Raw genomic sequence first — 16,759 nt, 5'->3', positions numbered from 1 at the left:
GGTTGTAGTAGTCGTCCCTTCCTTTAAGCTTTCAGTCAAGCTGAACCAGGCAAGCCTTTTTGTTGACAGCTTCCTCTCTTGCTTAGCAGCACTATTGATGGTTTCAACTGAGCTGCCAACACAGCCCTGGGAACAGCAGTTCTTGGTCAATTAGTGCAGTGGAGCACAAACAGTTTTTCCATCACATGGTACATAAAACAGCACTGTGAAAGAGTAAAAAGGTGCCTACAGAAGTCAAAGTTTAGCACACTCCTTATCACTTGAAAATAAGATGAGACACTCAGGCCTGCTCTTCTAAACAATGTGTAATTAAGAATGTCCTGTACTGTGTATGCATATGCACTTTTTCTCCCATATGCATCAAATTCTTCAAGCTAAACAGCTGACAGAGCTCTTCCTAAAGGGGGGTGGTGCTGGAGGTCCCAGCAAGAAATACACAAATAAGACTGGAAGCAATGTCAACATATTTCTGGTAATGAGTATTATGTAACACTGCAAAAAACCAGTATTTTATCTTTGTTTCAGTATCACTGCTCTAGTCCTCTCCCTAACAGCTTAATACCACTGTTTATTTTTCACAGCAATACCTCTCACATTGTCTACCTGAAGTGGCAATCACATGCCAAAAATCCACTCTTCAGAAAAGCCAGTGCAGCACATGGATCCACTTAAGCTCTGACTTCAACATCAGCATTTTACATTCCACATATTCCTCCTTACCTCAATTTGTCACAGGACAAGACAAGTCTTACCAAATCCATCAAGCTACCTCTCCAGTGAACTGACTTGCTACTCCTTCACCCTTGTAACTGTCTCCCCTTACCCTTGTATCTCTTTTCAAGTTTTGTAATTTTATTTGATATCAATCCTCTGAAAATGGTCACTTGAGTAGTGCCACAAGGCATCTTTAGACAGGTAAGTCATCAAAACTTCTGACCAACTTCAGAGCTTCCTAAGTTCTTACCAGAACAGAAGTCTGGTAAGAAGTCTTCTGTCCTGTGCATGGCCAAAATCGCCTCAGCTGCTACTTCACCTGACCAAACACTTGCTGACTACTAAAATATTAATTCTTCTACTTTCTGCCACAATATTTCTGAGTTTTTATTTTCTTTTTCCTGTTTCTCTCACATAATCTTTACAAGACTTTATGAAAAGGAAATGTATATCAGTGTCTAGAAAAAGGAAGTAGCTGGAACTGACTACAGTACATCAGGAACAATACACCTATATTATATAAAGATTGTGATTTCCCTTTCCTAAGATACTTTTGTGAATGGAAGTCAAACACGCGCTGACCTTTTCTGCTATTACATCACTCAGAAAACACATCTGCTGGGCTGTCTGCAATCACAAAGGGGTTTTGTTACTACAGCACTTATGTTTTTTTAAACAAAGACAATACAAAACACTTTTTTCCTTAACCATTTCTAAGCATGTTTTGCATGGAAATATTAACTCAGCCCGAGGCAAACACTAAACGTAGAATTTTTTTTAGATTGGTAACTGTGCTAAAGTTCATAGATCTGTAAATAAGTTCTCAACAAAAAAGGTGCCAGAAATTTTGCAATCTGCACCACTCCCATTCCTATATAGAACAGCATTTAATTCATAAACTGTCTCACATTTCCCAAAACAAGTCTTCTCAAACACATAAAATTAAGGATTAGTGAAGGTAATTACCAGGGACATTATTTTTACAATTAACATATTGGCTGACCTGCACCCTAGTGTTCTGTGATATTTTCACTAATCACTATGTTAGCTCACATTTAAGAGCCAAGTAGATTTTACAGGATCATCACCTCAAGACTTTGCTTTTAGTTTATATTCAAATACATTAAAATATGCATTTTAAGTACTTAAAAATACAAAAAATACTAAAAAGTACTTAGATAACTTTTACCTCATATGGGAAAATACATGGATACAGAGGTGTCTCACTAAAATACAACTACCCTCCAGAAAGAAAGTTGTGCACCTCCTACTGTCCCACTAATAAGGCATTTGCTCTTTGGTTTACTGTTCAGACTTCCCAGTTTCCATTTTTCTACTACTTCAAGACAAGACTTTCTGCAGCCAGAGAGCATTCTGGATGCTGTTGGTCTGACAACCTTCTCTAGTGAAAAAGTCAGAAGAAATCACTTGCTGTTTGTAAACAGCCAGCATGGATATTTATTTGCACTGATCTCTCCAAGAACAACTGGAGAAATCAGTCTGGGTCCTTCCTGTAAACCAAATGACACAAGTCATGGGTCTCTGACTACACAGAGTAAGGCACTGAGCTTCAGTGACAGAACTGATCCACACAGTTTCTGCCCAGGGAGGAAGACAAAAAGATCCCAACTCTATCACAGACTGTGAGATAGGATACTCTTCTACAATGAAAATCTTTCTCATTCATGGAATCCTGTAACAGGCTGCACAACCATTTTTCCTGTGCATCTTACAGCATTTGTCCTTCTCAAGCTTCAAATCAAGATGTAATGTAGTGATGTGTCTCACACTCACTTTTAAATCCTTCCTTAATCTCCTCTATTATGACAGACCAAAACCCAAGCTGAAGTGCATGGCTGAAAAGTAACCCCTCTGCAGAACAGAAGGCAACCCTGATGAATTGCACAAAGCTCGTCAGAGGTTGCATTCCCCCCCTCCCCTTTCACTGCTTGGATTCCTTTGTTTGGTAAATAGGTCAGTGCTCATAAAAACACCCCTCCAGGGCTGACTGCCTCACATAACCACAGCAGCCAGCTACAAGGAAGATGCAGGCTAACATGGCAGCAGCTGAATCACACACCTTCTGTGGGGCATGGAGAACTGGAATAAGCCACAGTGACCAAGCAGTAAGGAGAGGGACTACAAGATTAACTGACAAGAGTCAGAAAAATAGCATTATTTCCCATCTCAAAGTTCCAGTGATCATGACTCAGACTTTGACAGGCTCTATGAACACCTCACTGCCCAAAACCAGTGTCTTCAGAAGAAGGTCAACAGGGGATGCTACAATCCTGGTCAATGCAACAACTTTCATCTCACAACCAGACTGTAATGCAGTCTGGTTAACAGCTCTGCCCCATCTTTAATGTTCTCTGTAGACACGCAACCCATGAATTCTTTCATAGCTATGCTGCCAAGGATGTCAGTTTTGGTTTTGAAGTGGTCTTTTCTGGAAGAAGTTGAGTGATAGTAATTGCAGTCTTAAAACAGCTTAAATACACCAACACCTTTCAGAGAAGATGACAATTTCACTTTAATACCCCTGCCAGGTATGTAGAGAAACTGAAATACCAAAATATTATGAATCTAGGATCAAGACCTCACTCCTGTGCCTCAAAAGCAAAGAAAAAAAGTGCTATTCAGTGGTAAAAAAAAAAAAATGTTTTAAAGAGAACTGAAATCTAATGTCTGGCTTCAGATCAAAGACAACAGCTCAATAGGAAACCTACTGGGGTGAAGACAACAACTGGACAAAGGAAGTCTCTTTCCCAACACTTTTTCCCTGATCCTTTGTTGCTTGGGAAAAAAAACAAATAAAAACCCAAAAAAACCAAACCCCGCCCCCCCGCCCAAAAAAAAACCAAAAAAACCCCACACCAAACACGAAAAAGCATCGTGTACCTTTCCCAAACAAAGTCTTTATATGATCTAACAGTGGGCATATAATTTGTTCCAAGATTACAGATACTGAGTTTGGTTCCTCAGTTAGAGACTGGAAGGATTTAGTAGCCAAGGTACAGTGCCACACAAATGCAGCTGAATCAGCCCACCTGATTAGACCAGCATGACAAACCATCATTACTGCAGCTCACACAAATAAGGCAGATCTCTGCTGGCTCTATACTTTGCAAGGTTAGGAGTCTCTGTGCTAACATTTCACTTAAAACATTAAGGTTTCAAACCTTGAGCAAAGCCTCATTGATTTTGAACTGAATCACTAGATATATATATGCAATACTGCAGGGAAGATAGTGAGAGGTACTGGAAGCACCTGAACCAGCTCTGGAAAAGACAGCTGTAGCTCAGAAGGATTGCCCAGGTTTCTCCTTTATTCAAATTATTTTAGCCAATTATTTAGCTAGATACAAGACAACCAACTGCGATGCTAATAGAAAAAGGAGGTCTACCATGAAATACATGAACTGCACACATAGGAAAGACTTATCTCATCTGTATAGTAAAAATGGGGTTGTCATTTTAAATGAGATATACAGAAATGTCTACCAATAGGAGATTTGTGTGTTTCATAAACACCAACACTGGGTAGTTGAGAGAAATAAGCACTGTGCTGTGTAAAATACTGTGTACTACTGTTAGCACATAAATTTCTGGAGTCTTGCAACACTGAAGACTTCAGGGTTTAAGCTAAAGGGGAAAATAAATTGTCATATGCATGTATGGTGAAAGTGGGAACAGTACCAAAGTTCCTACTATCCTTCAAAAAGAGACAACAACTCTCTTCAGACATACCGGAAAGAGTTGTAATCCTAGTTCAGCAGTTTTACAAAGAATTTTCAGAAAATATATTAGTGGAAAATTACTACTGCCAAAATACACTGACATGTGAGTTCCTCAGGATGCCATCAAATCATATCACTATGCAGCATTACCTTCTGCTTTTGTGTAGATTGAGATGTTTCCATTTACCAAGCCAGCAAACAAGTACTGGGACCTATATGTTAAGCTCATAACAGTTGATTTTTCAGGAGTGAAGAAGTGCTGAAGTCGAATTTTCTTTGAACCTTGGCAACTTTTGTAAACAGAAATGCTATAGAAAGAAGCAAGAAAAAACAGACTTGTGAAATTATGCTTTACACAATTCTTGTTAGAATATGCAAAAGAGAAGTTTAGAATAAAATATTGGGGGAAAGAGGATTTTCTCCTTCAGTTCTTGACACCCCAGAATGTCTGCATAGACAACTTCTGATCACTTAACATTGACATATGACAACATATTCGTATTAAGTTTTATGCAGAATCAGTTATTCAAAAAAGGGACATAATAAAAATTCTGCTCAAAATCCCTATTATGAGTTTATCTAAAACCTTTATTAGTTAAAAAAATTATATTATGTGGAGAATTAGGGAGAAGAAAATAAAAGCTCACTACCAGATGTCACTTACACTTAAAATTCCACAATTCCTATTGATTGTTCCAAGGGGTATGCCAAGAATATTGTTAAGGCTGGAATTAAATCATTGATTTCTAGAAATGGAATTTTCCTTGGAGAATTTTGTTCTCCTTCATTTATACTGGTTACAAACATCTTCAAAAACCACATGTAGTTACATACTTACGCCCTCACTAACTATAACAAGATCTGTTTGCTAAATGGCCTGTAAGTTTAGAACATGTAGCCTTGTCCTTCAACACAAATCAAGTGATGGCTCAGCAGGCCATCAGTTCAAAAAGAGCAAAGTAATTCATGTCAATAGTAAACAGCAATATTTTTTCATGTGACAAATCCTGCATAATATGACAGGGCAGAAGATTAATTGATTCCTCTTTGCCATCCTGAAAATTTTCCAATACCTGAAGATTATGTTGAAATGTTACAAAAATAGTACTTATATTTTTCAGATATGATAAACTAATCTTCTGTCATCAAAAAAATGCCCTGCTTTAATTTCAAATACCACACGGTGTAATATCAAACAATGTAGAGTGCATTTTATCCTTGATTTGAGTGGAAAGGATACCTTGAAGTCACTGGGATGACACTTGGATGCTTTTTTAAAAAGTAAACATTTTCTTAGAAGTATCTCACACAATTTTGCTACAGAACAACAAACTTAATAAATCATACACATCACACCAAAACCAAGAATCACCTTCCTTCTTCCATGCCAAGGCAAATAGTAGGCACATTAGAAGTTTTTGCAAGAACATTTTCAGAGTCTGGATCTTTGTTTTGCTCTTTCAGCTTCTCCTCCTCTGGTATGTAGACCATGCAGAGAATCCGTGACTCCACATTGAAGCACTCAATAACCTTGGGGCTGGAACTTTGAAATGAGACTATTGCAATCTGGCCCATCTGATTAGTACAACTGCCAATCTGAAATGAAAAAATGAAAATAAAATATGAAAAACAACAGACCATGACTGATACCTGTCTCCAGGAAGATCCGCATGTACAAGAAGGAATGACTGGAATGTTAACTGCAGAGTGCATCTCAGGTTATATGTGTGAATATGAATTTTCATGCATTAAGACATAAGAGAATAATTCAGCACAACTACAAGATATGTCAAAACACTATATAGACAAACTTGCCTTCTACATGCACAAATAAATTTATGTTTTTAAAGCAGGAATAATATTATGGCCTATTCTGATATCTGACTCAAATGTATATACATTACATAATGCAATTACTGTAAAGTATCTGTGCAACATGCTATTTTAATAACTGGTGTCCTAAATTTTCTCTGGTTCTTTTAAAACAGGTAATACAGCTGAGGCCTGTCCTTTGCACACTAACAGGTCTACAAAGAAATGTTCTGTCCTAAAAGAAAGAGTCTTGTAAACTTGCTGATACAGAAACCTAAATTTCTCCCTGATTCAGAAGTAAGTATCATCAAAATGTCCATAAACTTGTACATTTTAGGGACCAGGGAGAAGTTTAAAAAAAATCTACCCAAGAACAGTACATGTTTTTGTACATTAACTCTTTCTGTTTATATGAAATAAAATAGGAAAGAGAAACAAAGAACATTTTGTAGCAGTAAAAATATTTAATTTCGATGTTTTTGCAACTACTGTTTACAAATGGCAAAGACAAAAGGAAATCTATGAGTTGCCTTGAAAAAGACCATTTTCAAGAAAAAGAAAAGGTATTTCTAACTTTTAATTCACAAGAACTCCCTTAAAATTTCAGTACTGTAGTAACTAGAAAAGCCCCTGAAATCCTTAGTTTGCCTTTTTTTCAAGAACAGCTTCTACCCACCTCATTTTTTTCGGCTGGAATATCTGCATATCTGGAGTCACAGCAATATACACTGTTTTTTTCCTATGCAGATTTTAACAGATTATTTTTGGCTAAAACATTCTTAAAATACAAAAACAGACAGTAGGACAGTGTAAGATCATATGGGTTTTAGCAGCAATTGTTACAAATTAGCACATAACTCCCTTCTGAATGTGCTCAGCACTTTGGAATTTGTTCTGTGCTGGGCAAATCACACACACTTAACTAACTGACACCCTACAGAGACCAGCCAGATCACACGGACAAATTAGTAGCTAACCCTTTACCTTTAAACAAATAAACAAAGAGAAAAAAACGACCCAACATTTCTTTCATATCTACACATTGCTGAGAGTCACAAAAAGCAATGGAAAGAAACCCGAGACAATGACTGTCAGATTTTAAATATTACACTTACCCAAAGAAAACCATGTTCCACAGCACAGGAATCTGACTCTGTTTCCCCAGCAAGGTATGGCTCAGGATTATAAGCAGCACATTCAATCTTCATAAGAGGAAAAGAGAGCTGTTAGCACATTAAAAAAATGCCTGTTTCTGTCTATTTTAGTTTTCAATTAACTAAAATATTTAAGGATATCAAAGAATCTCGTAAGGCAAGGAGTCAGTTTAGTTCACCCAGCTTCCCATGGGCAGGGTCAGCTGTTGTTCCTGACACATTCCTTATCTACCCCTACAGACTTTCAAGGCCAAAGACTACAAATTCTTTTTTGCTGATCTGCTCAAATGCTTTGGGGACATGAAAAATTAATAAAATCACAACCTGACACCATCCCTGATGTAATCATTAGCCTGTTACCTCTCATCTCTGACACCAGGTACTTCCTTTTCTCTGCAATGTCCTTTTACATGTAAGGCTGATATATGCCATGACCCTGCCTGAGACACCTCTTCATTAGGCTAAATTAACATTACCAATTAATTACATATCATTTTTTAAAACAACTGCTTTTAAATTTTTTTTGTTTTAAACTTATTATTGTCACCTTTTCAGCTGACATCTCTCCAGCAGATGTATCAGCCTCATGTGTGTATTTCAGAGCACAGCTTTGTCACCTGAACACACTATTCTAGCAGAGCTGGTGGCAGCACTACACCGTGGTTACCTCTTCAGAAGCCTGTTTCTACACATCTCTTTCATTACTGCGCTTTGTAACAATGTTACATTCCTAACCAATCCCTACCTTCCTGGTCTGTTAAAAATTACTTTAACAGACCAACTAAACCACCTTTTCAATCTGGATTTATGAAATTCCTAATTTCTCCCTGAGCATACCATGTGTCTGTCCTGCTGACTGTCATCCTTTTTATTTTCCTTTCCCCCGCCTCAAATTATTTCTCCAGGTGCCTTAGTAATTTTGAATGCTAATACTATTATTATTCAGATTTCAACTCCCTTCCAATCTCATGTCATCATGTTACTTTCAGTAAATTATTAGCAATACTCATTATTTTATCATGCAGGCCATTAAAAAAAAAAAATGAAAGCAACACCAGACTCAAGTCCATCCCAACTCCAAAGATCATTCAAGCATCAAGGATTTGATTAAAACCATTTTTATGACCATTCATGGATTTCTAATTTCCCTTATATCCACAGCAGTTTCCTAAAGCTTATGTAAACACTTCAAAATATATAAAAACAATTCGTAACTGTGTAGAGAATAAAAGGGTTTCTAATGAGGTGTGATACAATATTTTTACACAGGAGTTTTTATAATTCAAATAATGTCCTTATCTTGGACATCAGTGTCCTTGTGCTTATATTGCAGTACTAGACACAAATCAGTTAGTATTAACATAGGCTACTCATTTAGTATTAACTCCCCATAGCCTGGCAACATCACCTCCCAAGAGTGAACAATTAAAAAAAATCCAAAACAAAAACAAGTCAGAAAAAGTTAAGAATTATGAATTTCAAGTTTACTTAATTTTCCAAAGTGCAAAGAATTTTCCAAATCTCCTTGAAGTCAGCAGGCATTGCAAAGTTATTTGCCTTAGTACAAAAAATATTATTTATTCAGCAAAGCAATTCACTACATAGAGATAGAAAACTGAAATCAATATATGAGAAAAAGAGAAAGAGAAAAAAAAAAAAAGAAAAAGAGCTATCCACACCTGTCTTAGCAGGTGTCATTTAACACATGCTGGAGCTATCTACTTGTGGTGATTTACAGTAGCTGTGACAACAAAATATATCACTAGTGAAAAATAAGACAGTCTGCATGTTGGATATTTCCCAGGCTCCTAGTTACACCTCTGTGTCACTTGGCATCTTGGTCAAAAGGGATGGTTTTTTCCATAGTTAAACCCTGGTAGTTCAGCTCTCAGTCTTGACAGAATCCTGGGATGTTAACGTGCTCTGATGGCTCCCTACAGCACTGAGCAGCACACAGAGAGCCAACAAACAGGATTAGCCAGGTAACTTCCCACCCTGAGCTGGGGCCTGAGAGCCAGATGCAGCTGAGGCTGCACTAATACTTAAGTCATATTTTCTAGTAATATCAAGGACTTGGGAGAACCAGGAATGACACCTGGACTCACACCCACATTTTACCTTAGGAGCTGCAAAACCGCCAAAGTTAGCCCAGAGCTGAGGCCAATATTGTCACACACTCTGCTCTCCTGAGGTGACCAAGGCAAAGATCATCAGCCAACTGTAAAGGTTGCAAACTTCCCTCTCCTTTCAAAATAAGACTCTGTTCTAACTTGATTACAAGAGTTGGAACTGGGCCTTCACAGATCCTGGAACACATTTTTGGGACTTACAAATGCCTAGGCTCTAAGGAAATAAATATGTAATTTAAATTTCTGGAAAGAAAACTAATTAGTTGGTTATTTCACCAGTGGTGACTTTAGAAAGAAAAAGCTGTTTAGTAAGACAAGCATGAGTGGTTGTATGGGAAATCAGAGTTTCAGTAAACTTTCACTGCTCTGAAAACCAGTGACATAGGAATAGATTGTCTTAGCACCATTACATATTTCTACTGCATTTTGAACCACCAGTTATTTTCCCCCAACATCCAGGCTTGTATACTCATATTTGAAGTGAAGCTGTCAGCAGAGCTTCCCTCCTGTGTAGGCTGTTCTAGCAGTGAGGGCCTGCAGACTCACCTCTTAAAGCAGCACCCATTCAATGACATTTACTTAACTCTGGGATTCTATCCACACATACAGAATTTTATTTCCATTACTCTTTTTGCACAAGACGTACTGACTGGTGGTCAATAAGAAATCCTCTGGATACACAGGAAGAATAGCATCCAGCACTCTTCCCTTCCATATATTGGTTTGGTATTGTATTTATTTCCATCATTTAAATCAGTGGTCAATAAGGCTTTGAACTGACACATTGCTTTAGAAAATGAATGATTAAGACAACTTCTATATCATTGTTCAGAATATGACATTTTACATAAGATTCCATTAAATATAATTTTTTTTAAAAAAATTTGAAAAATATTGTACTCTGTGCACTAATAAAAAGCAGAAATTTGAGGAGCACTTAGCACAGTTCCACCAGGAAAGGACAGCTTTCAGGGAGATCAGATTCCTGCTCTTTGAAAGCTTTAGGTTACTTCTAAGCCCCAAACACACACTTGGAAATCTCAAGATGAACTGAAAATTCCCATCAGTTCTGTTTACACTGAGTGATTCACTTACATATGAAAGTGAATGTCATACCATGTAAAAATAAACATTATGCTCCTTAGTGCCCCAAAGATTGCAGCATTTTGCTTTGACTCTTCTGGACCTTTAATTGCTAATGGTCTTATACCAAGGTAGCCACTCAAGAGAACTATCAGATGTGAACTAATAGATGTATTTATAATATGTATTTACAATATCTTTAGAAATTATATCACATAAAAAAACCTCATAGTAATCTCATATCAAAGTTTCATTCACCTTAAACTCCTGTTGCTTGGCCATCATCACTGGCATGTGTCTAACAAGCAGAGGATGTTTTTCCTTTTTAATTTGATTCCCATCATCTTCTATGCAGAACCAACCTAACAGGTTGTCCTCCGCTGTAATGGAAAGAACAAACAATAAACACTCCACAATCTTCTCACTGAATAATCACTTCCACCTTTCCACAAGAACAGAAAAGAATTCTGTCAGGACTAGTGTTTACAGATCAAGCTGTTCTTATGCCATAGATGTATAAATGACAACATAAAACTGTGAGCAAAAATTCAATTGAGTAGGTTCCATACATACTGATAATGCAAAAAAATAACACATTAGCAGAATGTTAAGGGCAGTCTCTTAATGATCTTGTAAATTGAATATTGAAAGAGGAAAAGACACATTAAACCTCTTGTCAGATTCTAGGAAATCTGTTTGTAGAACAGCATTTCTCTGCCCATTTAAGTAACATCACTACCAACTGCCAGTTATCACAATTATAAGGATCCTCCTCCTGGAATCATGGAAACATCCATTCTTTCTTCTTTTTTGCTACTATGCTTGTCTTCTGTGAAACAGCATAAAAGCGCTCCTTTTTACCATGTGCTGGTGAAACTTGTTTTCAAGTAAGTGATGTTTCTCAACTAGGCTTTGAAAAGTCCAAGTATCTTTGGAAACCTATCCCCCTGTGCAAACACAGGATATTAACAACATCACATGACAGCATATTTTTATTGCTCTAACTTAGAGATTCTGTTGATTTAAATACAATTAGTAATGAAGACTAGACTTCATTAAAATACTGTTGAAAATATATTTCTTCATGAGTGCTTTATCTATAATGTTATTACTTTGTAGTGATGCACAATCACTACTACTTACTGTATTGCAATTTTAAACACCCACAGACAAATTTTCACCAAAAAAGGAAAACCGTTCTCCAAAAATAAAAAATAAATAAATTACACTATAGATTGAGAGGTATTTTAACTGGTTAGGAAATCTGAGTAACTAAGAATTACCAAGGGCCAGTTTAGCCATTTGTAAATTGTTGATCCAAGACTGTTTGATGGCAGGAGTAAATGTATTGAACACAGCTGTAAAGAAAGTTGGCCGCCCAGACCTGCAACATAGGGAAAAAAAAAAAAAAAAAACAAGCCACTATAAATGTGCTGGGTATATGAATACAGCCATGGCTAAAAATGTTGAGCAAGATGAAATTCCATTATTTTCTAATACTTAGACAAATACTCAGCTCTGATTTAAGTGTGCAGGCTGTGATATGCCATGTGTCCACCTTCCTATACTTTACATGAAATGCTGTGAGAAGAACTGATGAAGACAACAGTGACTGTTCCCTATTTGCTGTCACTGCCACAGCTCTTCTCTTGCTTCTTGCATCCAGAACTCTGCGCTGAGGAATAGAAGAAAAGCTACAGTGCTGCTCTGGAGCATTAAAGCTCCCAGCATCAGGGTGTAAGAGCAAAAGCCAGGGGCTTACCACAGAGACAGAAAGGAGGGAAGAGCTACAGACTCCCAAATCTTCACTTGTACATCTATACTTACTACATAAACCAATTTAGAAAGTTTTGTAAATTAAGATTCCTACTGACTTGTCCTGTTTTCCTGGGAGTTGCAGCTGAATTCTGCAGCGATCTGCCGCTCTGATTTCATCTTCTTTTTTCAAAATCAGTTTTTGTAAACCTGAAGTCCAGTCATGGGCTACAGATTGGTTTAAGTTCTGAAAAATTAAAAAAATAAGATTCAACACCAGTCTACCAGCCTACTGCAAACAGGATAATAAGGTGATTCCTGCATATAGGAAACAATGACACATGGGCTTCAAATTAGGCCACATTTCCATCATGGATAATTTAGCCATACTTGTAAACACAGTTCAGAAATATTTGTTCAATATTTTCCAATGTATTTCATCTGAACATTTAATCTCACATTGCTCAGTTTGGTGATGCATAAATGACATTCCCAAGCATCTGTCAAATTAAAAAATGTAAATTTGTATCAGGTGTATGCACAAGCCTTTTACTTTCTTCCAGCATTATGAATTCTGCTACTAAAGAAAATCTTGTAATTTTCTTGAGAAAACATCTACAATTCATACTGAAAATATGCTTTTGTTAAAATCTTTGAATCAAAATCTTCGAGTTAAAATCTTTGAGTTTGCAGAGCCATCACAAAAGATGTGTGGTCTAAATCAGTTTAAGACGCTGATACAATAGCTCACTGCAAGGTGAGTGTTCTGCTGCAGAGAGTAAAAGCTCACCTGAATGCTACGAAGTATCAAGACTAACAAGTACGTAGAAGTACAGATACTTTTCACCATCAGAATTCTATGACAACTTAAGTGTTTCTCAAATGTAAAGAAGCAGACCTCATTCCTCAACTAAATTCTTGTTATGATCTTACACACATCTACCTGGAAACAATGACTGGATTTAGGTTTTCAAAGTGTAGTTGGCTCTGACTGTCAGTGCAGGCAGAAAGGTTTTTTATATATGGTGATGGGTTAATGTCTTGTATCTGCGCTATACATATTCCCAATTATGCAGATGAAATTCACCTTCTAATACTTATGAAGCTTTGTCCAAAAGCACTGTTTCCATAAACTTCATTCAGAGTACGCATTTTCACAAAATGCTATGCTTTATTTAATGCCTTGACTCTGATGCCAAGATAGGTCAAGAGAAACTCAGCTTTCATATATTCGTACATATACACACATTTGCAACCTGTGGTGGCAGGTAGGAGTTAAAAATTACGTGCAATTGTAACCACAAATAAAACATATTAAAAAAACAAGGAAAAAATTAATTGTTTGAAGTCTCAAGGCTTCATTTGGTGTTAAGCACTATATTTGTTCGCCAGAATATAAACTAAATCAAAGGGATGTGAACAAAGCTAAAGCAAGATACTTCTAAAATTCTTATGAAAATCCTTTTGTATTTTTGTGATTTATACTCAGTTTTAAGTAGTTTTCCCCCAAAAGCCAGGATTATGAGCTTGGATGAGGATCAAGAACTTCCTACAAACAACCATCCATCCTCCTACTACCATGCCTCACTGCAAGAATCCAATTTCTTAAGATCAAAATGTAATTCTGTTTCTATATCAGCTTATCAGCTACTGAACAAATGGAGACACTTGTAGCATCCACCCACACTTAAAAACAGTAAAGAAAAACAAGATTAGAAGGACAGCTGTAATCTATTTATAACACTTAACAGGAAATGCATTACTAGAGGTAAAATTTATTCCACTTTTTGTAGTGAGAACTAAGGAATGTCTTGCACAGACCCTAGGGAGAGGCAACTATACTACTTTACAAGAACAGACTTGAAAAATAAATCCAGCTTTGTGTATTACCTGATAGTTTCCTTTAAGGCTGCTTATTAATTGACTAATTTGACCAAGTACATTCAAATCATGTAAAAGGTTCTGCAGATCATGGTACAGTTGCCCTGGTCCCATATAGAGCTTGTCTGAAATTAATAAAACCATAAGATTATACATAATGTAAAGATGCAATTCTTAGTTGAACGAGGAAAGTATCACAAAGCCAATACAAATTACATCTTAAAATCAGAGTGGATTATTTCTACTCCTCTATATATCCTCAGAATTTCTCTTTGTTGCTCTAGCTGCTTGTAATGTCCCTGCAGACAGAAAATTGTGAAACGTATCCCAGGAAATAATGGGCAGTAGCACATATCACATACAACCTTTGCACATTACAGGCATTACCATTGGCATTTCTTTTTAGATCGTCTTCATTACAAGATTCAAGCTGTTCACCTAGTATGATGGAGAGCACTATCTGCAGTTCTGACATCCCAAACTAGAATTGTAACAGACATCAAAGCTTCACTGGTCCCAAAATCTCTTGCTGCCATGGAAGTTTTGTTTAGCAACAAACAACAGACTTGCTGAACACATTAATGCAAACATCTTTTCTGGAGGATATTTTTGGTTACTTGACCAGCAAAAAAAATTATCTGTAGTTTTTGATATGATGGTTAAAAATTCAGTATTTGCTTTATTGATCATGAGAAAGTTCTGGGTGATATATCCATATCCTAACTCTAACACAAGCCTGCAATTTCACTGAACCACTTGAAATTTTACTGCAATCATGCTTAAATAAAAAAGCAACCTGTTCTAAAATCAGCAGCAGAAATATTTTATGCTAATAATCAGTAAGTACAATGCTTATAAGGGAAGAGTATAACTCAGAAAAAACACACTGATTAGTAGGGTAAGGTGTCCATTTAAATGCACAAAGCTTGCAAACCCCTGCTAATATACTCTGACTACCATGATGCTGGGAGTGGAATGGCTATGTAATTCCTTTGGAAACAACACTCACTCTCCCATAAAAATCCCCACCCTGACTCATACAGAGTCAGCATGTTTCCATTTGGCTGAATGACAGGAACAGGACTGGATTATCTTGCCAGGAAACTCCTGCAGATTCTTTAGCTCACGCAGTGTAGTATCGAAACCATGGATCCTTCATCCCCAGCACAGCTTTGGAAGCCAGTCTGTGGGCAGCAAACGCCCCCAGATCAGAAGGATTTCAGCGGTGTGTTGGCAAGAACAGGATCTAAAGACAGAGCTGGCTCCAGGCTCTGCAGAGGAGCAGGGCACAAGCTGTGGCACCTGCTGTGGCTGCAGGGCAGAGGGTGCTGGCTCAGCTGCCACATGCACGCCGCCGGCGCCTCTGCTGCCCCCAGCCCGCTGCAGGGCCAGGGTGCAAAACACAACACATCCAACCAGACACAAAGCTGTCCAAACAGCCTACATCAGAATAAACATGAAAAATAAACATGTCTGAAAAAAATGCAACTCAAATCATTAGTATAATTCAATTAGGTATCAAAATAACTGTTTTCTAAAGACATTTTCCTGTTTGGAGGCATCATACAGATAAAGGCCATCACAATGTTTTTCTTTAATGCATTTCATTATATTAAGCTGGAAGTCTGCCTTAAACCCTCAAAAGCATTTCATTATATTAAGCTGGAAGTCTGCCTTAAACCCTCAAAAGCATAAAATTTCAAGGCTGAAAGAAAATGCCTACTTTATTTCCAAGTTCTCCACTGCGGGAAAATGCAACATAAACCTGAAATATTACATATTCCCATAAAATTCCAAATTATTATCTGGCCTTTAACTCTTCTGTTAAATTGGATCAATGAAATTATTTCTGTGCATTGCACTTGAGCACCAAACAGAAATTACTCTACTTTACTATGTTTACCCATTCAGATAATAGCTGCAACTATCATCCTCTTATTTGCCTGCTCTGAATGTTAATTAGAAGAACAATCTAGACTTTCTTACCCTTAAAACCAAATTAGTCCGTAAGACAAGATAATTACATTTATTGTACACCATGAAACAAAACAACGGCAAAGTAGGTCTAAGAAAAATAATTTTGAAATTATGGTCAGTTGAGTATGCTTGCAGTTTTCTTTCAAAAAAATCCAACCAAACAAAAACACACACCACTTCTCTTGAACTGCAGACTCCATACTTTCATTAAGCTGCATTTTCACTTTCTTCAACCCAAATACTTGAAAAATCTACATCTGAAAATACGTAAACAGTTCTTTCCTTGTATCTATCTCCTGATAGGAAACACCTTTTTTCTTGCTAACATGCACAATAATTGTGATTTTTCTTAAGTACCAGAATCACTAGTTCCTACACGTATCAAATGGGGCTACCTGCAAAGAAAGGTGCAGATCAGTGTTAACAGGAAATCTGGTGGAATCGAACTAAAAGCCATGATCATGTGTCTGGCACTGTAAACAATACAAGTGATATAATTATTGCTCCAAATTTC

At 37.0% G+C, this 16,759-nt stretch overlaps 1 protein-coding gene across 1 annotated transcript in view; it reads right to left on the bottom strand.

Moving 5' to 3' along the window:
* ARHGEF10 (Rho guanine nucleotide exchange factor 10) overlaps window positions 1-16,759 on the bottom strand; it is a 107,060-nt gene that overhangs the window by 20,758 nt on the left and 69,543 nt on the right. Inside the window, 7 exon segments of the mRNA XM_066314903.1 lie at window positions 4,605-4,762; window positions 5,827-6,050; window positions 7,382-7,468; window positions 10,891-11,012; window positions 11,916-12,016; window positions 12,507-12,634; window positions 14,278-14,393. Of these exon segments, the coding sequence (XP_066171000.1) occupies window positions 4,605-4,762; window positions 5,827-6,050; window positions 7,382-7,468; window positions 10,891-11,012; window positions 11,916-12,016; window positions 12,507-12,634; window positions 14,278-14,393 (936 nt within the window).

Source organism: Sylvia atricapilla, chromosome 3 (assembly GCF_009819655.1).
Source record: "Sylvia atricapilla isolate bSylAtr1 chromosome 3, bSylAtr1.pri, whole genome shotgun sequence".
Classification (NCBI taxonomy): domain Eukaryota; kingdom Metazoa; phylum Chordata; class Aves; order Passeriformes; family Sylviidae; genus Sylvia; species Sylvia atricapilla.
Note: the sequence above shows the minus strand (reverse complement) of the source record. Positions and strands in the feature narration are given on the sequence as shown.